The 22506-nt window shown below is 67.5% G+C and overlaps 3 protein-coding genes across 4 annotated transcripts in view; 1 reads left to right on the forward strand and 2 right to left on the reverse strand.

Moving 5' to 3' along the window:
• Positions 1-18: 18 nt before the first annotated feature.
• Positions 19-12480, forward strand: CHLRE_13g566600v5 (uncharacterized protein). Its single transcript, XM_043069287.1, has 7 exons — positions 19-321; positions 415-2129; positions 2379-4336; positions 4603-5662; positions 5816-6621; positions 6712-8619; positions 8683-12480. Exons 1-7 carry the CDS (start codon positions 230-232, stop codon positions 11446-11448), a joined length of 10305 nt encoding a protein of 3434 aa, XP_042917262.1. The 5' UTR covers positions 19-229; the 3' UTR covers positions 11449-12480.
• A 42-nt stretch (positions 12481-12522) lies between these two features.
• On the reverse strand, positions 12523-13708 carry CHLRE_13g566626v5 (uncharacterized protein). Its single transcript, XM_043069288.1, has 4 exons — positions 13557-13708; positions 13391-13451; positions 12977-13096; positions 12523-12570 (listed from the first exon to the last, which is right to left on the reverse strand). The coding sequence occupies exons 1-3, from the start codon at positions 13570-13572 to the stop codon at positions 12988-12990; spliced, it is 186 nt and encodes a 61-aa protein (XP_042917263.1). The 5' UTR covers positions 13573-13708; the 3' UTR covers positions 12523-12570; positions 12977-12987.
• Positions 13709-13756: 48 nt separating this feature from the next.
• CHLRE_13g566650v5 (uncharacterized protein) overlaps positions 13757-22506 on the reverse strand; it is an 11161-nt gene continuing 2411 nt past the window's right edge. The window contains exons 5-21 of one of the 2 annotated variants that reach the window (XM_043069289.1): positions 21952-22075; positions 21520-21673; positions 20766-20817; positions 20337-20441; positions 19555-19647; positions 19220-19279; positions 18956-19042; positions 18514-18570; positions 17598-17699; positions 17284-17383; positions 16868-16945; positions 16578-16639; positions 16305-16460; positions 16195-16236; positions 15759-15896; positions 15328-15384; positions 13757-14946 (exon numbers count right to left, since the gene is read on the reverse strand). In XM_043069289.1, the coding sequence (XP_042917264.1) occupies positions 14929-14946; positions 15328-15384; positions 15759-15896; positions 16195-16236; positions 16305-16460; positions 16578-16639; positions 16868-16945; positions 17284-17383; positions 17598-17699; positions 18514-18570; positions 18956-19042; positions 19220-19279; positions 19555-19647; positions 20337-20441; positions 20766-20817; positions 21520-21673; positions 21952-22075 (1485 nt within the window). In that variant the 3' untranslated portion in view covers positions 13757-14928. The remainder of the gene's footprint in view (positions 14947-15327; positions 15385-15758; positions 15897-16194; positions 16237-16304; positions 16461-16577; positions 16640-16867; positions 16946-17283; positions 17384-17597; positions 17700-18513; positions 18571-18955; positions 19043-19219; positions 19280-19554; positions 19648-20336; positions 20442-20765; positions 20818-21519; positions 21674-21951; positions 22076-22506) is intronic. The other variant, XM_043069290.1, reaches the window with a different exon arrangement.

The following is a 22506-nucleotide window of genomic DNA, read 5'->3' on the forward strand; positions in this document are numbered from 1 at the left end:
TCCCATCCAAAACTACTCCAAAATGCTGAGCAGCCACATTCTTCCACCTTGAGGCTAGAAGCATGATCACCACCACAATTATTCCCACGAGCATAACGAGCTCTTCCTGCGAGGTCGAAACTCCAGGCCAGCCGACGGTGAGCCTCCCGCCCCCATTTGTTCAAACTCAATTGTCCCAACAGTCCCAACAATAGAGCTCAGGCCCTTCGCATCCCACACAAAGTACTGAATGACCATGACACAGGTGCTGCTGCTGCCCGCGCTGCTGCTAGCTGGCGCAGCTGCGGCGTTGCTACTCACTGTCGCGCTGCTCGCCGGATGGTGGGCTTGGCCACAGCACCCGCCGCGCACGCCTCGGTACAGGCCGCTACCGGCGCCACCGCTGCCGGCGCCCACTCCATGCGGAATGCGTAGTGCGGCGGCGGAGGATGCTATTGACGGCGAAGCGACTGTTGTAAAAGCAGCGAGCGCCGGAACCGACGACGGCGACGGCACGCGCAACGTGACGAGGCGCCGGCGGGGCGCAACCGGCCGGAGCGCGGGAAACCTGGGACTGCAGGGGGTCCCAGGGGTCAAGCCGCCACACCACCCGCCGCCTCCAACCGCCGCGGGGGTTCGCTCTGCCCCCCACCAGCACCCGCAGCAGGCTTCCTCCGCAACAAGCCTGCAGCCTGTGGCTTCGCGGCAGCAGCAGCGGCAGCAGCAGTCGGCTGCGGAGCGGCAGGAGCAGGCCGCGACCCAGATCGAGATGCCGCCGCCACCACCGACACGAAGCGTGCGCTCACTGCAGATGCCGCCGCCTGCGCCGCTGCCGCCGCCGCCGCCGCCAGCGTCGTTCCCATCTGGGTCAGAGTCGTTTTACTCCCGCCGCCAGCCCTCTTCCCATCAGTCCAGCTTTGAAGACGCAGCCGAGCCTTATGAGTCGCCATTCAACTGGTCCGCGGCCGCCGCCTCCAGCTCCGCCGCAAGCCTGCCGCCGACGTCCCTGCCGGGCTCCGTCCGAACCAGCCTCAGTGGCAGCGGCGGTGGCGGTGGCGGCGGGGGAGCTGGAGGCGGCACCAGCGGCAGCACGATGGGAAGTGGCGGTGGCGGCGGCGGCGGTCGTGTCAGCCACCGTCGTGCGGAGAGGGCCGCACAATACGCAGCGGCAGCTACCACCGGACGTGACAGCGGCGCCGCCATCGGCGCTGCCGCCGTCACCGCTGCCGCGGCGGCGACGGCGGCGCTTGCGGCGGCGGCGGCATCCGGCACCAGCAGCGGCTCTTCCCACTCTGCTGACTCTTCAAGCGCCAGGGCTCAGCGGCGGGAGCGCCGGCACGCCATGCTGGCGACCGCACCGCCGCCGCCTGACGCAGCAGACCCAGCAGACCTGACGGCGCCGCCCCAGCCCGCCGGCGTCCGCTACGTGACCCGCGAGCTACTGCCTGCCGCCACCGCCGCCACCGCCTCTGCAGGTCGCGGTTTCCGTAGCCCGCCGCCGCCGCAGCTCCGGTGCGAGTCGGCTGCTGCCGCCATTGGCGCCAACGGCAAAGCCGGTGAGAGGCACGGTGACGGCGGCAGCGGCCTGCTCGCGTCCCGAATGGACTCGGATCTGGATTCCGGACAGCAGGGCCTGCTCCACTCCCTCAGCCGTCCGCCGCACAGCCCCTCCGGGTGGCGGGCGCCGCTACAGCCGCCACAGCCGCCGCCGCTGCTACAGCCGCCACTGCCGGTAGTAGCGGCTGTAGAGGCAGCACTGCTAGCGCCCGCAACACCCGAGCAGTATCACTACCCCGCGGCGGCGGCAGCGGCGGCGGCGGAGAGCCGCCGCCAGCGGGCGCTGCCGCCGCCAGCAGTGGCGTGGTCCGAGCCGGGCGTGCTACAGCTGCCTAGCGGGCTGCCTGCTGTGCAGTCCTCGGCTGTAGCAAGCGCCGCCGCCGGCCCCAGCACCGGCGGCGGCGCCGGCGGCGAGTGCTACAGCCTGTTTTGGCTTGACGCGGAAGGCAGTAGCAGCCGAGTCATGCAGCTGGCGGAGGAGCCCAGCAGTAGCAGCGTGCTGGCGGCGACGTACTACAGCCACCACCACCACGGCAGCGGGCTTGCCGACCATGAAGAGCAGTTCGACACCACTGCTTCGTTTGCGGGTCAAGGTGTGGGTGCAGGTGCAGCGGCTGCCGGCGCTGCTGCTGCGGAAGCCACAGCAGGCGACGCGGCGGCAACCGCCGCCGCCACCGCCACCGTCGCCGCCGCCGCACAGCAGTATGTTGAGCTGTCCCGGTGGCGACCTCCCGGAATGTCACTGACAGCAGCAGCAGCAGGCGGCTCAGCGCCCACAATCGGCTCAGCGCCCGCAACCGGGGCGGCACCCGCACCTGCTGCCACCGCCACGCCCGCTGCAGTCGCCACGCTGGGGCAGGGCGCCGAGGCGCCTGCCGCTGCGGCTGCCGCTGCCACTGCGGCGGCGGCGACCGAGGTGGCGGCAGCGGTGGCGGCTGGTACTGGCGACTCCGGCATCGCTAGCAGCGCAGGTGGGGAAGCATCGCAGGAGCAGGAGCACGAGCACGAGCAGGAGCGACAGCGGTCGCCCTTTGAAGGCTATCCGCCGCAGCAGCCGTCTCCCCGACTGCCATCCACATCAACATCGCCGCAGCAGCCGCTGCTGCTGCCACAGCCACAGCCGTGGCAGCGGCGGCAGGCGGCCAAAGCCATCGAGGCCGTCGAGGCCGCCACTGGCTGGTCGCCGGCGACAGTAGCAGCAGCGCCGCCGCCGCCACAAAGCCGCGTCCTGTCCAAGCACCCCAGCTTCCTTGCCTACCTGCGGCATGTGGGTCTGGTGGCGGCACCAGACCAGCCGCCGCCGGACCAGTCGCAGCAGCTGCTGCCACCAGACAGGGCGGCGCCGCGCCAAGACCAGACGCCACCGCCGCCGCGACTGCAGCCGCCGCAGCGACAATCCGTGCGCCAGAGACGCTCCACAGGGTCGGCCGCTGGGCCCAGTCGTGGCGGCAGTAGCCTCGAGGTTATACCCAGCAGCGGCAGTAGCAGCGGCGGCGGCGGCGTAGATGAGGCGGCGGCGATGGCGGAGCAGCAGGCGAAGCACGTCCGCGGCCGAGGTAGCGGCCGGCATCAGAGCAGCAGTGAGGAAGGGGAGGGGGTCGAGTCTGCGCGGTCGGCGGTTTTGGCGACAGAGGCAGACTCGGAGGTAGCAGCATCTGCTGCTACGGGAGGGAGCGGTGATGGCGGGCTGCTACAGCCGCTGCGGGCGCCGGTGCCGGCAGTGACGGCGCCTTCGATGCCGCTGCCGGCACAGACCGGCAATAGCATGCTCGGCGGTGGCATCATTCGCTTCGTACACCTGGTCACGGGAGCTGAGGGCGTCGGCGGCGTGGCGGCGCTGCTGCCGCTGAGTGACGGCTCCCAGGCGACCGGCAGTGCCGGCGGCGGCGGCGGCAGTAGCATCCGCGGCGCCGCCGGCGGCCGCAGCGGTCAGACCAGCAGCTGCTACAGCCACAGCCACGTCAGCAGCGGCGCCGGCGGTGCCGGCACCAGCGTCGTCGGCATCGGCGCCAGCAGCAGCCACAGCTGCAGCGGCACGGAAGCAGGCGTCGAAGAGGGGTCGCTGCTGCTACTGCCGGGGCGCGGCAGTAGCATGTCCTCGCTCGGCGGCGGCGGCGGCGCCAGCGGCGGCCCCATGGGCTCGGGGGCGGCGTCCCATCTGGAGCCCGACACGAGCTTCGGCAGTAGCATCACTGAGGGCGGCGGCGCCGCCGCCGCTGCCGTTGCCAGGGCTGCAGCCGCGCTTCTACAGCCATCGCAACAGCAGCCGCCACCGCTGCAGCAGCAGCAGCAGCAGCAGCAGCAGCAGCACTTGTACGGCAGTAGCTGCAGCTCTATGTCGCCCTTCGCGACCAGCCACGCCACCGGGCGCGGCGGAGAGGCAGCGGTTGGCAGTAGCAGTGGCGGCGCCACCGCCGGCGCCGCCTTCACGCCGTCGAGGGTGGCGGGGGCGGCAGTGGCGGCGCCGCCGCTGCTACTGCCATCCCTGCAGCAGTCCAGTGTTCGGTTGGCTGACCTGGTGCCGCCGTCGCTGCTACAGCCACCGGCCGCGCGGCCGGCGTCAGTGGCTGAGGCTGCGGAGGCGGCAGCTACAGTTGCTGCGCCAGGCCGGCTGCAATCGGCGCGGCCAACGCCACTCGGGCTCGGCGCGCTACCGAGTGTGTCGGCTTTAGCAGCTGCTGCTGCAGCTGCGCCCTGCGCTGCCCGGCCGCCGCTACCGCCTGGGGGGGTGCCGCAGCCGCCGCCCACTTCGTCTGTGCTGTACAAGAGCCGTTGTAGCACCAAGACCCTGGCAGTCAAGGTACGTACGGTGATTGTGATGATAAGGTTGTGCAGCCCTCGCGAGAGGGGGGAAATGACGGTCGCGATTGCTGGGATGGAGCAAGGTGACGAGGCCGGTCCGGCGCAGCTGTGACGTCAGGAGGTGGCGTACGTCTCGCGGGCTGCGCTGTGCGCTTTCATGTAATCAATGCAATGTGCGCTGCTGCCTTGCCCTTGTGACCACATGCCCTGCCGCTATGCGACAACCCTCCAACCTCCATCCTCCACACACGCACCGCAACGCAGCTTGAGGGAGCTCAAGCACACCGCGCTGGCACCGCCAGCGCCGCCGCCAGCGCCGCCGCTGCCGCCGTCAGCGGCGCCGGCGGCGGCGGCTGCAGCGCCGCCGCCGCCGGCGTCGACCACCTGCTGTCGGAGCCCGCCGCCGCCGCCGCCGTCGCCGCCGCCGCCAGCCGTCACGTGGCTTCCACGCTGTTGCGCCACGTGCCGCCGGGCCGCCGCCTGGTCTCCGTTAGCGCGCTGGCGGTGCGAGGCTGCGTGCAGCTGTTACTGCGGCTACAGCTGGGTCCGGAGCCGCCGCTACAGCCGCCGCCACAGCAGGTTCAAGCGGGCTTGGCTGTAGCAGAAGTAGGGCCGGGCGAGGAAGAGCAGGAGGTGCTGCTGCTGCCGCTCAATGGGTTGGGCGGTGTGCAGGGGCTGGAGCAGGGGATGGAGGAGATGGCAGTAGCAGGAGGCAGCGACAGCAGCGGTGAAGATGTGCTGGCGGCGCTCCTGCGCGAGCTGGGCGCAGCCGCTGCTACAGCCGCCGCCGCCGTCGCCGCTGCCGCGATTGGTGCTGATGGCGTTGCCGCGATTGGTGCTGCTGCTGGTAATGCTGGTTCTGCAGTAAGGGCCGGCCCGGCAACAGGCGACGACTGGACAACAGTGCCGCTGGCGGCGGCGGCTGCGGCGGCGGCGGCCGGTCCGGTAACGCCTGAGCGCCCGACAGGCGGTGACGGCGGTAGCCATGGCTGGCGGCGGCGGCCGCGGCCCGCGGGTGCGGGCTCCGCTGCAGCGTCAATGTCCGGACCGTCTGCTGCTGGGCCACCGCCGCCATCGCCGCCGCAATCGCCGCCGTCGCCTTCTGCTGCAGGAGGGCGGCGGCACCGCCACCACGCACAGCAGCAGGCGGCGCCGACCCACACCGGAGGAATGGAGACGGTGCAAGAGGAGGGGGAGGAGGAGGCGCAGGCAGAGGAGATCGGCGGCGGCGGCGCGGGTTCTGTCCCGGACCCGGCGCCCCCGCCGGCGGCGGCGGCGGCAGTGCCTGAGGGCTCCCTGCTACGTGTGCACATCTGCTTGCAAGGTGCGGTGGGAGTTTGGTATTCATCGTTTTACGTGTACTCGCAAGTGCCTTTGCTACTCGCAAGCATTGCCGCAAGCAATGCCGCCTGCTACGCGCGCCGGAAGCCTGTGTCCAGACGCTGCGCACACGCCCGACCCCTCCTTGCCCACACAGGCGGCGGCCACACCCGCACCCTGGCAACACAGCAGCCCCTGTTGCTGCCGGGCCGCAGCAGCGGCGGCGGCGGCGTTGGCGGCGGCGGCAGTGGCGGCGGCGGCAGTGGCGGCGGCGTTGGCGGCGGCAGGGCTGTAGCGCCGCGGGCTGCTGCTACAGCCGGCGGCGGCTCCTCACCGCCTCGTCATGGGGCTCGATCCCCAAGAGCCCCCCGGACGCCAACTCAACACCAAGAGCCGCCGAGCCCGGCTGCTGCTGCTGCTGCTGCTGCTACTGCCAACGCAGTAGACGCTACCGCCGCTACCGCTGGTGGCAGCGATGCTGGCAGCAGCGTCGGTCACAGCAGCGATAGCGCGGCGGCGGTGGCGGCGGCGGCGGCAGTGGCGGCGGCTTGGGTGCGCGTGGAGCCGCCGGCGCTGGCGCGTGCGGCTTCGCAGGCGCCTCGGCCCTCGCCTGCCGCCGCCACTGCCGCCGCTGCGGGACTGGAGGCTTCTGCTGCTAGTGCTGCCGAGTCATTTGCTGCTGCGTCGGCGGCCGCGGCGGCGGCGGCGGCGGCGGCAGAGCCCGAGGTGATGGAGGTTGAGTTGCTGGTGGCGCAGGGCTGTGAGCCGACGACCCCCAGCGCCGCCGCCGCGGCTGCAAGGTATCGCGTGGTGGCGGCGGTGGGGCCGGAGGTGGTGGCAGACGAGACTGTGCAGCTGCCGCCGCCACCACCTCAACAACACCCGCACCAGCACCCGCACCTGTACCACTGGGCAGCGGCTGTAGCAGAAGGTGATGCAGCTGATGCTACAGCCGCACCCTCAGTGAAATTTAGCTGCCGCCGCCGCCTCGTGCCGTTGCGGCTGCCGCTGCGGCTGCCGACGCGGTCGCTGCCCCGCTGCGGCGTCGTGCAGGTGTGGCTGCTGCGGCAGCAACAGCCACCTCCGTCTCAGCGGCATTCGTACCAGTACAGCGAGGAAGACGAATCGTTCACAGCGGATATCGAGGGTGTCGGAGACCGCCCGCCGCCGCCACCGCTGCCGCCGCCGCCTCAGCTGCAGGGCGGCATGACTCTACTGGTGCTGCCGCCAGCCGCCGCCGAGGAGATGAATCGGCATGTGCGTGGCGTGCTGTACGGCGGCGATGACGGCGGCAACTGTGCCGGCGGCGGTAGCGGCGGCGGCGGCGAAAATGGCGGCGGCGCCGCTGCCGCATCGAGCACCTCGCCGCCGGACAAGGTGCCAGCCGCCGGCAGTGCCGCCGGGACGGCCGATAAGCCACCAGCGTTGGCTGCGGCGGCGGTGGCGGCGGAGGTTGCTGACGAGGCAGAGGCTGCTCGGTGCGAGCGCTGGCGGCGGCACCTGCAACCTCTTCTTGCCGACTTCGGTTATGTGCTAGAGACGGCGGCGGAGGTGGCTGCCGACGTCGCGGCGGCGGCAGAGCTGGCAGCGGCGCACGCCGCCACCGCTGCGTCGCACGGCCCCGCCGCCGCGACTGCGGCGGCGGCGACGCTGCGTGCGTCGGCCGCGACAGGGGCGGCGACGGCGGCGGCGGCGGCGTGGCTTGCACTGGCAGGGGACGTGGCGGCGCACTGCGCAGCGGCGGGTATGCCGGCGTGTGTGGAGCTGCTGCGGACGCTGACGGCGGAGCTGCTTGCAGCGGAGGCGGCGGGGCTGGCGGCGGCGGAGGCTGCTAGGGCAGAAGATGGAGCGGCGGCGGCGGCGGCAGCGGTGGTGGCGGAGGCGGAGGCGGAGGCGGAGGCAGCGCCGACTGCCCGAGTGATTGCACAGCAGCCGGTGACGACGGCGATGGCGCCAGGGGTGCCTGAGGCGGAGGTGGAGCAGGGCACAAATGCTGCTACTGCCGACGCCGCTGGGCCCGGCACGGCTGAGCCAGACGCCGCATCGCATGTCGCCAACGCAGCTGCTGTTGGCGCGGCAGAGGCACAGGCAGTAGGGGAAACCGAGGCAGTAGAGGCAGCTGCCCCTGCTGCCCCTGCTGCCAGGGAAAGCGTGGAGGACAGTCACCGCCATCGCCGCAACATGCAGCAGCGGCATTTTGCCGCCCACGCCACCGCCGCTGCCACTGCTGCTACTGCTGCTGTCAGCGGTCAAGGCGGAACCATTCGGGCGGTGCCGGCGGCGCTGACGGCGGCACTGCTGACGGCGCCAGCGCCAGCAGCGGCGGAGGCGGGCGTCACCAACTTTTCCCAGGACGCCGTTGCTTGGGAGGAATGCTGCTGGGACGTCCGGGCAGCCATGTCTGAGCCGCTACAGCCGCAGCTCACCAGCTTGCACGATTGCGCTGTAGCTGCAGATGCTACAGCCGATGCCGCTGGAGCGGGCGCGGCTGCGGTGGCAGCGGCGCCAGACGTGATACAGCCAGCCTACGTGCATGCACTGCTGCCGGCGTTTGCTGCCGAGGCTGGCGGCAAGCAGGCCGGCGGCGAGCATGGCGGCGGCGGCCACGGCGGCGGCGGCTGTAGCGGCAGTGGTGACAGCGATGTCATGGAGTGCAGCCCCTTCAGCACCAGTAACGTCGTTGACGACAGTAGCGGCAGCGGCGGCGGCGCCCGCGATGGCGGCAGTGGTGACGGCGGCAGCGGCGACTCTGCTGTCGGAGCAACCGGGCGGCAGCGGCGGCGCCGCCGCCGCCGTAGTAGCAGTAGCCTGGCGAGCCCGCCGCCGGCACACCACCACGAGCTGCAGGCCCAGCCGCTGAGCAGCAGCCTAAACAGCAGGCACGGCGGCGGCGTGCGGCTGGGCAGTAGCAGCAGCGTCCTTCAGGGGCTGAGCTACAGCCGCCGTACATGCACCCTGCTGGTGCGGCCGCCGCCGCCGCAGTCGGTCCCGCCACCGCTGCTACTGCCGCCTACGCCGCCACAGCCGCCGCCTGCCGCCGCCCCGCAATCCCTCAGCCGCACAAGCCCAGCCGCCGCGCAGCTCATGTCGCCGCAGTCGTACGGCGAGGCGGGCCGGTACTTCGTACGGCTGCCGCCGCCACCATTTCCGGCGGCGGCGGCGGCGGCGGCGGGAAGCCGCGGTGGCGGCGGCGGCGGCTCCCTGGTGCCGTCGTCGCTGCTACCCGCGGGGTATGACTCGGCGTCAGGCGTGTTCTCAAGTGACGCCGAGAGCGAGAGTGCTACAGCTTATCACACAGCCGGGTCGGCGGCAGGAGTTGCTACTGCCGATGCATGGCCACCAGCTGTTCCCGACACTGCTGCTACTGCTACTGCTGCTATTGCCGACGCGGAGCCCACGGCCCTTGCATTCCATCCGGTGTGCCACCTTGCGGCGGCCGGCAGTAGCAGCAGCAGACGTGGCGCCGGCGGCGGCGGCGGCGGCGGCGGCCGCCGGTCCGCCGCCAGTGGCCAAGGCGTCGGCGGCGGCGGCAGTAGCGGCGGCGGGTGCCAGCAGCGGCTGTCGCTGGTGCCGCCGGGGTTGGAGGAGGTGGAGTGTCAGCTGCTCGTGTCGAAGCTACACCCTGCCGAAATGCCCAGCCGCGGCTGTAGCAGCCAGGGCGGCGGCGGCACCCCAGCCAATGATGACGTGGCGATGCTGGTGCTGCAGCGGCTACAGCCGGAGGCGGCGGGGCCGCTGGCGGGCTTTGACGTGCTGCACTGCTGCCTGCTGGCCAAAGAGCTACAGCTGCTACTGCCGCCGCCGCAGGAGGAGGAGCCGAAGGCGCAGCAACAGGACGAGCTACAGCCACAGCCATCGCTGCTACAGCCACAGTCGCAGACGCAGTGGGGCTCACCGCGGCTGGCAGCCCAACCGGCCGACGGGAGCGCTCCCCCGCAGCACCGCGCAGCTGCTACAGGCGCCGCGCCACCGACAGGCGCCGTGCCGCCGACAGCCGCTACAGCCGCTACAGCCGCTGCCGGCACAGGCATTGCCTGGGGCGGCTTTGCCCTGCTGCCCGCCGGCGGCAGTAGCACCTACACCGCCAGCGGGGCTGCCGCGGAGGCCGCCACCGCCGGCGGCGGCTGTGCCGCGAGCAGTGCCTGTGGCACAGACGAGGCAGCGGGGCGCTGGCCCAACAGCTACAGCAGCGGCGCCCTCGCCACCGCACAGGCGTCTGCGGAGCCGGGCGGGCGTTACAGCGGCGGCGGCAGCGGCACGCGTGTTGCCAGCGAAGCAACCGACGGCGGCGGCGGCTCGGCGGCGGCGTCCCAAGACGCCGCCGTCAGCGCCACCGCGGTGCTACAGCTGCGGCAGCTCGGCTACTGCCAGGTCCGCTGCGACCTGCTGCTGCGGCAGCTGCTGCTACTGCCGCCCGCCGCCGCCGTCGTTGAGGCTGCAGCAGCTTGCGTTCCTGCCGATGCCTGCCCGAGCGGCTCCCAGCCCCAGCACGAGCACGAGCGCGCGTGCCTGAGTGTGCAAGGCGCCAGCGGTGGCGCCGTCGGTGGAGCCGCCACCGCATCCGGAAACGACGCCATCAGAACCGGCCCTGTCGGTGGCAGCGGCGGCAGCAGCGGCGCCGGCGACGCCGGCGTCTACGCGCTTGGAGGATTCAGTGAGGCCGGCGACAGCAGTAGCTACTTGTCGGCTGGCAGTAGCGCGAAGGTGCCGGAGCCGGGCGGCAGTGGCGCCAAGGTGCCTGCCGAGCCAGCAGGCGGCAGTAGCAGCAGTGGCGGCAGCTGTAGCGGTGGCGGCGGCGCAGACGGCAGCGATGGTGTAGGAGCGGTGGCGGCGCCCGCCGAGGGTGGTCACGCCGCCACGGCGACAGCCACCGCCCTAGATCCCGGTGCGGCTGCTGCGGCTGTAGCAGCGGCCGGCGCCACCGCAATGGCAGCTGCAGTCGCTGCTACAGCGGCGGCGGGTGATGACGGCGTGTCGGCGGCGGCGACGGCGCTAGGATTCGTGCCAGTGTCGTGCATCCTGCTTGTGCGGGAGGAGGTGGAGGTCGAGACGGAGGTGGAAATGACAGCCCTGGGTGGGGGCTCGGGGCTGCGGCTGCAGGATCCAACCGCAACTGCAGTGGTGCCAGGCAGTAGCAGCACCAGCAGCATCGGCACCAGCAGTGGGGAGACGGCTGCAGCAGCAGCAACCGCTGCTGCAGGGCTGTGGGCTCCGCGCCTGACCCCAATCCACCAGCTGCCGACACCACATTGCGAACGTGGCAGTGACGGTGGTGGCGGCGGTGGCGTCAGTGCTGCTGCTGCCGACCCGTTGCCGCAATGCCCGCCGCTGTTACTGCCGCTGCTGCCGGCCACTGCATCCACTCGCACCCAGTTCCACTCGTGCCGCCTGCCCTCTCGGGGCGGCGGCAGTAGCAGTGGAAGCGGCAGTGTCAACGGCAGCGGCAGCGGCAGTAGCAGTACCAACTGCATGTCCACATCCGGCAGTAGCACAGGCGCCACCGGGGCGGCGGCGGCGCCTCCGCCGTCTGTAGCCGCCGCTGCTACAGCCGCCGCCGCCACTGCAGCAGCAGCAGCAGCTGCTGCCGACCTGCTGCTGCCGCGGTATCGGGAGGTGCGCTGTGGGCTGCTGATGCGCGTGATCAGCCGCCGCCAGCTACAGCCGTCCAGCAGCGCCGGCAGTAGCAGTCGCAGCAGTGGAGGAGACGGTGGCGGCGGCGGCGGTGGTAGCAGTGGTGGCGCTGCTACTGCCGGTGGCGGCGGCGGCGTCAGCCGCCTGGAGAGCCCATGAGGCTGCATGCTACAGCCGGAGGGAAGATGGGGGGAAGGAGGCATGGTGGCGATTGGCGATAGCATGATACTTTAGATCCACAATCTCTGTTGTGACAGAATGCGGCGGCAGATGCGTATGGCGACCCAGGCACTGCAAGGCCACATAATCGACGTGAGGGGCTGCAGGTACAGTCGGATGGACACGTGCACGCCAACGGCTCGTAGGGCCGGAGGATGCTGGTGGAGCAGTCGCATGGCGGCAGGAATACACACACGCACACGCACACGCACACAGACACAGACACACAGTGTAGGTGTACGTGTGCGCCCGTGCGTATGTGCCCGCGCGCGGAGCAAAGATGCCAAAGAGGATGGTGCTAAACCGTTTTGCATTGCATTCTTTACTTGAGTCCCGGCGTAGCGATAATGTAGCATGTGCAATGTAGCATGGGCGCCCAGCAACACCGCGCGGGTCACGACATGCGCCTAGGCAGCAGGCCTGCGGCAGCCGAAAGCAGCTGCATGCGAGGAGCCGCAGCAGGCGAATGTCCGTCGGCTGCGCATCTAGTGGTGGGGATTGTGAATGCCGTATTGAAGGCAGGTTGTCACACACTGATTGTCAGACCTAGAGCTTTAGATGGCGGCTGTAGCGACCATGGGATTGGATTGGATGGCCGATGGGAGTGGTAGCTAGCACTGAAATAAGAGGCACGCGCACTCACACACAGCACGCAGTCCCTTCCCTCCGTAAGCATGCGGCTTGCGCCATTATTGCTTGAGCATTCATGACTTGACATGCATATGAGCACGATACACACATGAGAGTAACACAGCCGTGAGAGGAACACAGATTCAAGGGTGACACACACGTGACATGTCTGATCAGCGCAGGCAGGCTAGCACCGACACTGTGAGGTGCCGATGCGCGACAGGTTAAGCCACAGGTTAAGCCACAGGTTAAGCCACAGGTTAAGCCATATGGAGCGGGGAATTGAGGTGGAGGACTAGACTCATGCCTGGATTCTCGGAGGTGCAAGGAGGTCATCGGAGATGGGGAGGCACGTATGGGGGTGCCGCCGCCGCCGCCGCCGCCGTCACCGCGCGCTGATGACATACACATGACGTTCACGTATTGGCGGTTCTGCGTTTGTCAGGGCACAATATGTTTGCGAATGTGCGAATCTTTAACCTAGAGGGCTGGTGGTCGCGACTCATTTAGGAGGAGCGCTGGTTTTTCTTTGCAGACCGGGGGGTGGTGGGTGGGGGGTGCGGTAGTTATTTTAATCCCAAGGAAATTAGAGCAAATAAACAGCATGTGTTGTGGAGGGTGTTGTTGCCAACAGGTGTGAGGCACAGACGTGGGTGTGTCGATGTTGGCGGGATGACCACACGCGAGCTGTGCCGTTCTGCCCAAGGTTCTGCCCCCAGGGGGGGCAGGAGCTATGCAAGGTGCTTGAATGCCCCACCCGCCCCACCCGTCCAGCCCGCCCCACGCGCCCACGCGAGCCCAGAGCCCACACATATACACATGCACACACACTGCCTACCTAGTTGCGGCTTAGAGCTTGGGCTGCCGTCGCCGCCGCCGCCCACTAGTTCGGCGTGGTTGCCGCTTGGCTCCACTGGCTGTGGCAGTGGTGGCGCCAGACTTGTGTCCGACTTGACACCTGCACCGGCAGCAGCGCCAGCAGCACCAGTCAGCAGTCATTGGGAGTCGGGGAGCAACAAAAGGGTCAGGGGGCACAACCGCCCGACCGCATCAATTGGGGGGCGCACAAACCGGCTCGCCCCCGCCCCAGGTGTCCTCGGTCAAAGCCCAGGGCGGCGCAAGAGGGCGGCGGCCCACGCGACAGTGGCCCATGCAGGCAGCAACCGCAATAGCAGGATCATACCAGGGTCCCTGGCAGGAAGGCAAGCTGGCAGGAAGGAAACTCCCAACCCTCAGTCGCTCAGTCCCTCACCTCGCTTCAACTTGCGCGTGTAGCCCTCGCCTCGCCGTGCCTGTGTGCCAGCCGTCGGCGGCTGTTGGAGGTTGTGGCAGCAGCGTGTAGGGCGACACACGGTCTGCCTGTCTGCGCCCACGCCTGCGCCCGCCGCGCTCCTTGCACACCCCAACACTTCGCCCACTTGGGTTCCTGGCCATTTTGCAGTTCCGCTGTTTAGTCCGCATGATAGGGAGACGCAGCACGCGCGGGCCCCCCATGTACATCAAGACCTGCACCGCTGCCGCTGCTCGCGCCCACAGCTCTGAGTTTCGCTAACGTCGCGCCCATCCCCCCGACCGGCGATACCCCCAACACGAAGCAACATAATTAGCGACATGAGAACCATGCGTGGCATTACATGCGAGCGACTAGGCATCCCTAACACCTAACACCGTACGTATGCAGCCACCGGTGTTCTATTCTTCTCAGCCACCACCACCCGTGATCTCATAGCGCTAATGCCAGCCGCCCCTGCCGACACTCGCCACCCTCACCAAAACTCGCCGCGTACAGAAGTGGAAAACGCCCGCCCAAAACTGGGTCGGCTCCCCCAACGGGCGCCACAACTGGTCAGCTCGCGTCGCGGTGCTTCGAGCAGGCAGGCACAAACACCAGCACACGAACACCCATGCCATGGCAGGCTTGCTTCCCGCGGGCATTGACGTAATCCGCACGGATGCAGCTGCAGTGATTAGGCCACTGCTGCTAACAGCAGCTATCGCCCATCTCATACGTCTCACTCCACCGTTCCCTCATCCGCCCGACCGGGTGTCAAACGGCCACCCCACACCCACACCCTGGATTGCCCTGAAATCACCCTGAGCCCGGCAACCGTGGCAGCGGCCGCACCAGCAGCAGAGCAACCGGCAGCTTCAGGAGTCTCGATCAAACGCTTCGAGCTTCAGTCTCTTGCAACAAATCCAGCACGCAGCGGCATACGAATCCTTCGGAGAACCCTTTGGAACCAAGTCGCGCCATCAGGCCGAGTTTAAGTTCTGCATGACTCAGCGCATCCGCGTAAGGAAAGACCCTGCACACGCCGGGTTAGATACCCTCCGTGTCGACACGAAACACACACACGCTCTCCTCACCTTGAGGAGCGCGCGGGCCCGTCCCCCCTAGGAATCCTGTGCACTCTTTCTCCATGCCCTTTTGTTCCCTTTGTAACTCTTGTATTTGTAGTATGTATATCCATGTCCATGTCCAGACGCGGCGACCTTCATCCCGACACCGCACCAGCTCGCCCCCACCCTGCAACACACACGTACTCGGCTCCCCGCCATCACGGCGCGCTCGCACCGCCGCCGCTGCGCCTCAACCCCCCCCCCGCTGCGCCGCCAGCCCCACAGCTGTTCTCTATAATGACACATCTGTGGAGCCCCCGGCGCCACCGCAGCCACTGCTACAGCCGCTGCTGCTGTACACTTTCTGCAACAGCTGCAGCTGCTACATCCTCTGCTACGGCTGCTGCTGCCGTCGCCGCCGTGTGTGGGGGCTGCAGCACCCCGAGCCGCTTACTTCTCGGGCTTGGCCTTCGTAGAAAGAGAGGGGGAAGGACAATAGTGGGGAAGGGATTGCGTTAGTCGGGGCAGCAGAGGGAGGGAGACACCGTGGGACGCACGCCATGCACATCTGCGCCGCATCGCGCCGCCGCTGTGCACAGCCGCAACCCCTGGCACGTACATCCTTTCACCAAACTGCCCCTTCGGCTCCCATCCCACCTCCTCCTCGTCCTCGTCGTCCTCCTTTCCATTTAGTCTCTCGTGAACCCACCACCACCACGGCCCTCCCCTCCCTCCCCTCGTCCCCTCGCCCTCCCCTTCCCCTGTTGATATTTCCGACTTCGTAATGAGCACGGTGCAAAGCACGCCCTCCCCTCCCTCCCCTCCCCTCCCTCCCCCCTCCCTCCTCACCGCCTCGGCCTTCTTGATGGCGGCGTACATGGCGTCCAGCTTGGCCTGGTACTTGGCCTGTGGGTGCGTGGGGAGGGGAGGGGGGCAAGAGGGGGAAGAGGGGGTTTGAGGGGGTTTAGAGGGGAGGCGCGTTTGTTGTGAGCATGTGGTAGAACGGGAGAAGCGACCAGCGCGCCCCCGTCCATGCCAACACTCAAGTAGGCAGGTAGGCAGGGAGGGAGCGGTAGGTACAAGTGATCCGGCAACCCCCCTTCACCCCTCCTCCACCCCAACCTACCCCACCCCACCCCAGCTTCCTCCTCCGCGCTCTCTCCTCGCCCCCAGTTCGTTGGGCTGGGGCAAATAAACCCAATCCGGCCCCCCAAAATCCCACCCCCAAATCCAACCATCTTTGCAACCCCGACGGCCCACCCACCCACCCAAACGCGCACCTGCAGCTGCGGCCTGCGCAGCTTGAAGCTGGGGGTCATGAGGTCGTCCTCCACAGAGAACTGCACCGGCTCCAGCGCCACCGCCTTGACGATCTCGTAGCCCTTGAGCTTGTCCTCCTTGCCCACACGCGTCAGCTCCTGCGTGCGTGCGTGCGTGTTGTGGGGAGGGGTGTGCGTGTCAGCGACGTGGGAAAAGGTTTCCCCACACCCAGCCCAATGCCGCGCCGAAACCCCTCGAGCCACTACGTCACATTGGAGAGACGCGTCGCCCGCCTCCCTCCGCCCCAAGACACCCTTCCTCGTCTTGTGCTTCTCAAGCATACACACACACACACACACACACACACACACATGTACACACACTCTCTCCCTCTACCTTTTCCCCGTCCCTGCCTCCCCCTGTCCTCCCCTCTCCCGCACTTCCCCCTCAGCTCACCGCCAGCACGTGTGCGTTCAAACGCAAGTCCTCCAGCAGCCCCTCCTCCGCCCCCACACATACACACGCTCCCCCCATCCTCCCTCTCCCCCACTTCCCCCTCAGCTCACCGCCAGCACGTGTGCGTTCACACGCGGGTCCTCCAGCAGCCCCTTCTCGAACTCGCCCGTCACGCCCTGCTCCTTGGCCCAGGCCGTGATGACGTCCTTGGCCGGGACCACCACCGCCACCAGGCAGCTCTCAAAGCTGTTGCCGTACACCCACACCTGTGCAGAGAGAGCGAGTGTGTGTGTGTGTGTGTGTGTGTGTGTGTTCACCGTTGCCTGCACACGCACGTGTGTGCATGAGTGTGGCCACCCCCAACCCCCCCCCCACACACACACCTGCTCCACCACGGAGGTCTTCTTGTAGGTGCTCTCGAGCGCCTCCACAGCCACGTACTCGCCTGGGGGAGTGGGTGGGCGTGTGTTTGCGGTTTGAATCCGAATTTGGATCTAGTTCTTTCGGTGCCGTTCAAGCTGAGCAGCAGCACATGCGGAATCGGTCGTCATTGGCGTCTCCTTCCCTACACCCTTCAAACCACAATCCTAAAACCCCCACCCCATCTCCATGTCTCCTCCACGCCCACCCACGCCTCCTCCACCCCCCCCGCACACCCTCTCCCCGCACCCACCCTGGCTGAGCTTGAAGATGTTCTTCTTGCGGTCCACGATCTTGATGGCGCCCGAGGGCGTCAGGATGGCGATGTCGCCTAGGGGGTTGGGGTGGTGGGGTAGAGGAGTTGGACGGGATGGATTACTTTCATGGGTAATCGAGAAGTGGGGAAGTTGGAGCCAGGCGTAGTGGCACAGCAGGCGCGTCGTTGTTTGGGGGTGAGAGGTGTGGGAGGTGGGTGGGCATGTCGTATTCACGCAGGGCAGGCATGAGACGTGGACGTGTTATGTGGGTTGCCAAGCACAAGGCGACACACACAGCGGCCTTCTGGACAGCCCTCCTTCTGAACAGCCCTCCTTCTGAACAGCCTGCCCCTCCCCTCCCCAGCCCTCCTCCTCCTCCTCCTCCTCCTCCTCCTCCCCTCCCCTCGCTCACCGGTGTGGAACCAGCCGTCCTTCTCCAGCACCTCCTCGGTCTTGTCCGCGGCCTTGTAGTAGCCGGTGAAGTTGGCGGCGCCGCGGATCAGCACCTCACCCTGTGGGGTAGGTGGGACATGCAGATGGGACACATGTGTGTTATGAGTGCGTGTGTTAAGAAACAGAGCGAACGCCCGCCCAACGATGGCACAGGAGTGTGCGTGAGTATGTGTGTGTACCGTATATATATGTGTGTGTGTGTGTGTGTTTGTGTGTTCCGCTTCCTTATCCACCACACACGCACATGCCAAACGCACCCCCACCCACCCCCACCTTGGGCGTCTTGGCGTCCAGGGCGTCGCAGTTCATGTCCGGCACCGACTCCAGCCGGAACTCGGTCATGGGCGTGGGCGGGCCCACGGTGGCGGCCTGGGCCTGAGGGGGGAGGGGGGGGGGAGAAGAGGGGAGGGGAGGGGGAGAAGAGGGGGGGAGTAGCCATCCATGGGATGGTGTGTATCAAATATGAAGTGCCGACGTCCAGAGGTACAGCGGGCACACGCGACGCATTCCATACCGTTGTTTCGCCAGCGGCAGGCTGCTGGTTCCCCCGTGTTTCCGTGGCGGCTAACGCTAAAATACTAAGTTCCTATGGAAAGCAAGTAGTCTGGAGTAGTAGTGGTGATAAGTAAGGCTCGTTGGTAAAGAAGCTGGGTGCATGCGTCTAGGTGGCTAGCTTAGCTGCTGCGGCGCGAAACCGGGACCCCGCGAACTCACCTAATCGCTCAGCAATGCAAGCCACGCCAGAGCCGCGCGCGCAGGGGGAAGCACACACAGGAAATGGGCGAGCGGCAGTAAGGCGTGGCGGACTCAAACGGCAAACAGGCGGCACAGACAAACAAGCAAACGTGCAATGCGAGTAGTAGTGAGAGCCAAAGTAAAAACGTAAAAAACGGCACGACCACGCGAACAAGCAGGGGGGGGGGAGGCGGCGGGGGTGCATTCAGGGGGGAAGGAGAAGAGAGGTTGTATACACTCCCCAGCTCATTGAGCGGGCGCACGCCAACGCAGGGAGCAGAGAAGAGGGGTTGAGCGCCGATGGCTGGTGGCGACAGCGTCTATCGCTCTGACCCGGGCCCTCCTGTCCAAACACACACATGCACCAAACCCCCACGCCCACCCCACCCGCCACCGGCCCAGCTACCCAACCCCCCCAACCCCTGACTGCCCCCCGCCCCACCCCCCGCCCCACCATGACATCGGCGCAGGCAATGAAGGAGGCGGCGCTGGTCTCCGTCAGGCCGTAGCCCTGTGTGGGCGTGTGAGGGGGCGGAGGGTTGGGAGGATGTTTGGAGGGTTGTTGCGGGGCGGGCGACTGTCAAGGGTGCGTGTGCGTGTGTGAGTGCGTGTGTAAAATGTGTTGGCGGCGCCTGACCCCAATGGGTGCGCTGGGTCGTCTGCCCGCATGTCCCGCCGCCCCTGGAGCCGCCACCGCACCGCCGCTCCAGGACCCCCCACGAGGACTCCCCCGCCGCTCCCCCTCTACCCCCTCCATTCCACCCAACTTAACCCTCGCCCTCAGCTATCCCTTCCATTCACCGCCCCCGTCGGCACGTCATACATCTAATTCAATCACTGCTTCCTCCATCGCCAACCACCTCCCCCTCCACCAAACCCCTCCCCCCCGCCCCCACCTGCACCACGGGCGCGCACATGGTGACACGCAGGAAGTCCTCCACGTGCGGCGCCAGCGGCGCGCCGCCCGACACCACCGCCTTGATCTGCATGGGGGTTGGGGTGTGTGTGGAAGAGTGTGTGTGTGTGTGCGTGTGTGTGTGTTAAAGAGCACAAGGAAAACGTGTGTGTGTGTGTAAGAGAGAGTGTGTGTGTGAGTGTGTGTGTCGGTGTTTGGTACCTCCACCTCCACCCGCACCCCATTCCCTTGCCCCCCCCCTCACCTTGCCGCCCAGGCGCGCCGCCACCTTGGTGAACAGCAGCTTGTCAAAGAAGGGAGCCGCCTGCATGCGGTGTGTTGGAAGCAACACAAACGCAACCGTGTGTGTGTGTGTGTGTCGATGAATCTACTTCAATGTAGTCACCCAGCACCCCAACCCGCCCCGCCTCTCATCTAAACGCTTCAGCTGTAATAACCCTACTCCCCAATGCAGCCTCCCCCTTCCCCCCGCCTCCCCCCGCCCCCTCCTCCCCTACTCCCCAATGCAGCCTCCCCCTTCCCCCTCCCCCAGCCCCAATCCCTCCCGCCTCCCCCTCCCCTCCCTGTCTCTCTGCCCACCTTGTTGTGCGCATAGCCCTGGCGCAGGAAGTAGAGCTTGCGGCTGAAGCCCCAGTTGAACAGCGAGCGCTTGATCAGGCCGGCGCCGTTGATCTGTGAGAGGTGAGGTGAGGTGGGGTGGGGAGGGAGGAGTGGTGGGCAGGGTGGTGGGGAGGGGTGTGGGTTGCAGGAATGTGATGGGGATGCATGGGAGTCGTGGCAGGAGGCGAGGAGCGTGCGAGTGCGCACAGTGCCTCTCGATCGGCCGCATAAGCAATGGCGTGTGCCCACTAGCCCTCCTGGCTTCTGAACCCTTGCTGAGTCTACTACTCGAGCCAATGCCCGCCTGAATGCCCGCCTGCTGTACAGGGACCTGCTGTGCAGGGCCTGTTCCGCCCGTGCTCGCCCAGAACCCCCGATTGTCATTCCCCACACACACGCCCCCCTTCACACCACCCCTCATGTTGCCCCAACGTGCGCACTTCCCCACCTCCTGTTGGCCCCCTCCAACCTTCCCAGCCCCAGCCCCAGCCCGTCCCACAGCCCCCCCCCCCGACACACACATGCACCCGCCCCCATCCGCCTCCCTTGGGCCGGTCCTGGGTCTAGAACTCGTTGGGACTGGAATATACTACCCCCACCAGCCCCCCCTCCCCCCTCCTCGTTCTTCTGCATTGGGTTCGGTTTAGTTTGGGCAGGTACCTACAAAACCCCACAGTCCCTTCCCTTTTCCTACATGTGCTCCGCTCGTTTAGCTTGGTTTGCTTTAGTGTGGGCTGGTATTTACAACACCCCACCCTCACCTGTCCCATGATGCGCGTGTAGATGCGATCAAACACACGCGGCACGCCCAGGAACAGGCTGGGCTGCAGCGCCGCCACGTCCTCCACCAGCTTGGTCACGTCGCCCTGGTGTGGAGGGGGGTTACATTCATGATTATTTAAGAAGTGAAGGCGTAGGAGGGGGAAACAGGGGGGGAAGGCAGGTGGGGAGGGAAGGAAACGGGGAAGTCTGACACAGATGTGGGTGTGACCACACGGTGGGACCGGGTGTGGGAGGACACATGCCCTTCCCCCCGCACGCACACCCACGCCTGCCCTCCTCAACCTTGTCTTGTCCTGCGTCCACGTGCCTCTGGTGTCCTTGGGAACGCTACAACCACCCCCGCACCCGCACACCCCCGCAACCCCACTCCCACCCACGCACCCTCACCCCCCCACACACACACGCACCTGCCAGTAGCCGATGGCGGCGCCAATGGACAGGAACCACTCCTCGTTGACGCTGTGCCCAGGAAGGAAGGGACACAGGGAGCAGGGGAAGCAGGGTAAGAGGGGCAGGGTGAGGGCGTGGGAGCAGCGTGAGAGGGGCAGTGGAGGGGAGGGGCGGCGCGACCCAGGGGGCGGTGCGCGATGAGGTGACAACGGGGAGCAGTCCGCGCAAGCCGCTCGCTCTCGTATGCGGCGCGACATGCCAGTCTGCGGCTTCTTCCTGAGGGAGCACATCCGCCATCGCACCCACATGCGCCACCGGCGGCAGCAGCAGCCTCCACCCGCCGCCCCCTGCTCCTGCTCCTGCCTGACCACTTCGGCCTGACCGCCTCCCTTCCCTCTCCCCACGCCACCGACTTCACTTCTTGACTAATCATATATTCATATGACTGTAACCCCCTCTCCTCCCCTCTCCTCCCCTCTCCTCCCCTTTCCTCCCCTTTCCTCCCCTCTCCTCCTCTCTCCCCCCTCTCGTCCCCTCTCCCCCCTCTCCTCCCCTCGCCCTCCCCTCTCCCTCCCCCCATCTCTCCCCATCTCTTCCCCCCCACGCTCTCCTCGCTCAATTGCATTGGGTCTGGTTCAGTTTGGGCTGGTATCTACATAACCCCTTTCCGCACCGGTCAAAGATGTGCGCCAGCGGCAGGTACGACAGCGCGTGCCTCCCACTCCTAACCCGTCTTCCTTCCCCATCTCCCCCCAATCTCCCCCCTCGCACCGGTCGAAGATGTGCGCCAGCGGCAGGTACGACAGCAGGCGGTCGTGCTGGTTGAGGTCCACGCCGTTGTTGGAGCAGTAGCTGCGGGCGGTGATCACGGACGCCACCACCGCCGTGTGGGTCAGCATCACGCCCTTGGGGTCGCCCGTGGTGCCTGGGGGGTGATGAAGGAGGAGGTGGAGGCGGGGGAGGAGGTGGGGTGACAGGGAGGGGAAAGAGAGGTGGAGTGGGGGAAACTGAGGCGGCTGGGCGCGTACATGTTGAGTTCCCGAGTCAGAATCATGCCTGTGGCACGCGACCTTGCCGGCTTTCCCTTGCCTGGAACTCCCCGGACTCCCTACACTCGCGGCCCCCATCCTTTTGACCCCCTCCCCCCCTTCCTCCTTCCCCCTGTCCCCCTTCTCCCCTCCCCCTCTCCCCAACCCCCCTCACCGCTGGTGTACATGATGGTGCACAGGTCGTCGGGCTTGGGCGGCACGGGCTCGGCGGGCTTGGCGGCGCCCAGCGCCAGCAGCTCGTCAAACGAGTGGACCACGTAGCCCAGGTCCTTGGCGGCCTGGTGGGGGGCGGAGGGGCAGGGGGAGCGGGAGGATGCGTGTGTGGAAGAGGGTGTGTGTGTAGAGAGGGAGAGGGTTGGGGTTACAGTGAAAAAGGGAGGGACAGGGGGCGATGCGAGGGAGACGAAACGCGCGCGCAGGGGGTTACTTTGTGGTAAGGAGCCCGCATCTAACCTCTGTCACCCCCCGTTATCCCCAGCACCCCTTGGTGACCCTAAACCCCCCTCACCGTGACACGGCTTGCCCCACGGTCTTATCCCACGGTTTTGCCCTCCCTAGCAGCACTCCTCCCCTCCCTCCCCGCCCCTCCCCTCCCTCCGCTCCCTCCCTCCCTCCCTCCCTCCCTCCCTCCCTCCCTCCCTCCCTCCCTCCCTCCGCCCCTCCCCTCCCTCCCTCCCTCCCTCCCTCCCTCCCTCCCTCCCTCCCTCTT

The sequence above is a fragment of the Chlamydomonas reinhardtii genome, chromosome 13 (assembly GCF_000002595.2).
Source record: "Chlamydomonas reinhardtii strain CC-503 cw92 mt+ chromosome 13, whole genome shotgun sequence".
Lineage (NCBI taxonomy): Eukaryota > Viridiplantae > Chlorophyta > Chlorophyceae > Chlamydomonadales > Chlamydomonadaceae > Chlamydomonas > Chlamydomonas reinhardtii.

Coding starts and splice junctions, on each gene's coding strand:
- CHLRE_13g566626v5 (XM_043069288.1), bottom strand. Junction 13,097..13,390: donor CACGCGCAAGTTGAAGCGAG/GTGAGGGACTGA, acceptor CTGCCGGTGCAG/GTGTCAAGTCGGACACAAGT.
- CHLRE_13g566600v5 (XM_043069287.1), top strand. CDS start 230: ATGACCATGACACAGGTGCTGCTGCTGCCCGCGCTGCTGCTAGCTGGC. Junction 2,130..2,378: donor TGCTTCGTTTGCGGGTCAAG/GTGTGGGTGCAG, acceptor CGCCCGCTGCAG/TCGCCACGCTGGGGCAGGGC. Junction 5,663..5,815: donor TGTGCACATCTGCTTGCAAG/GTGCGGTGGGAG, acceptor TTGCCCACACAG/GCGGCGGCCACACCCGCACC.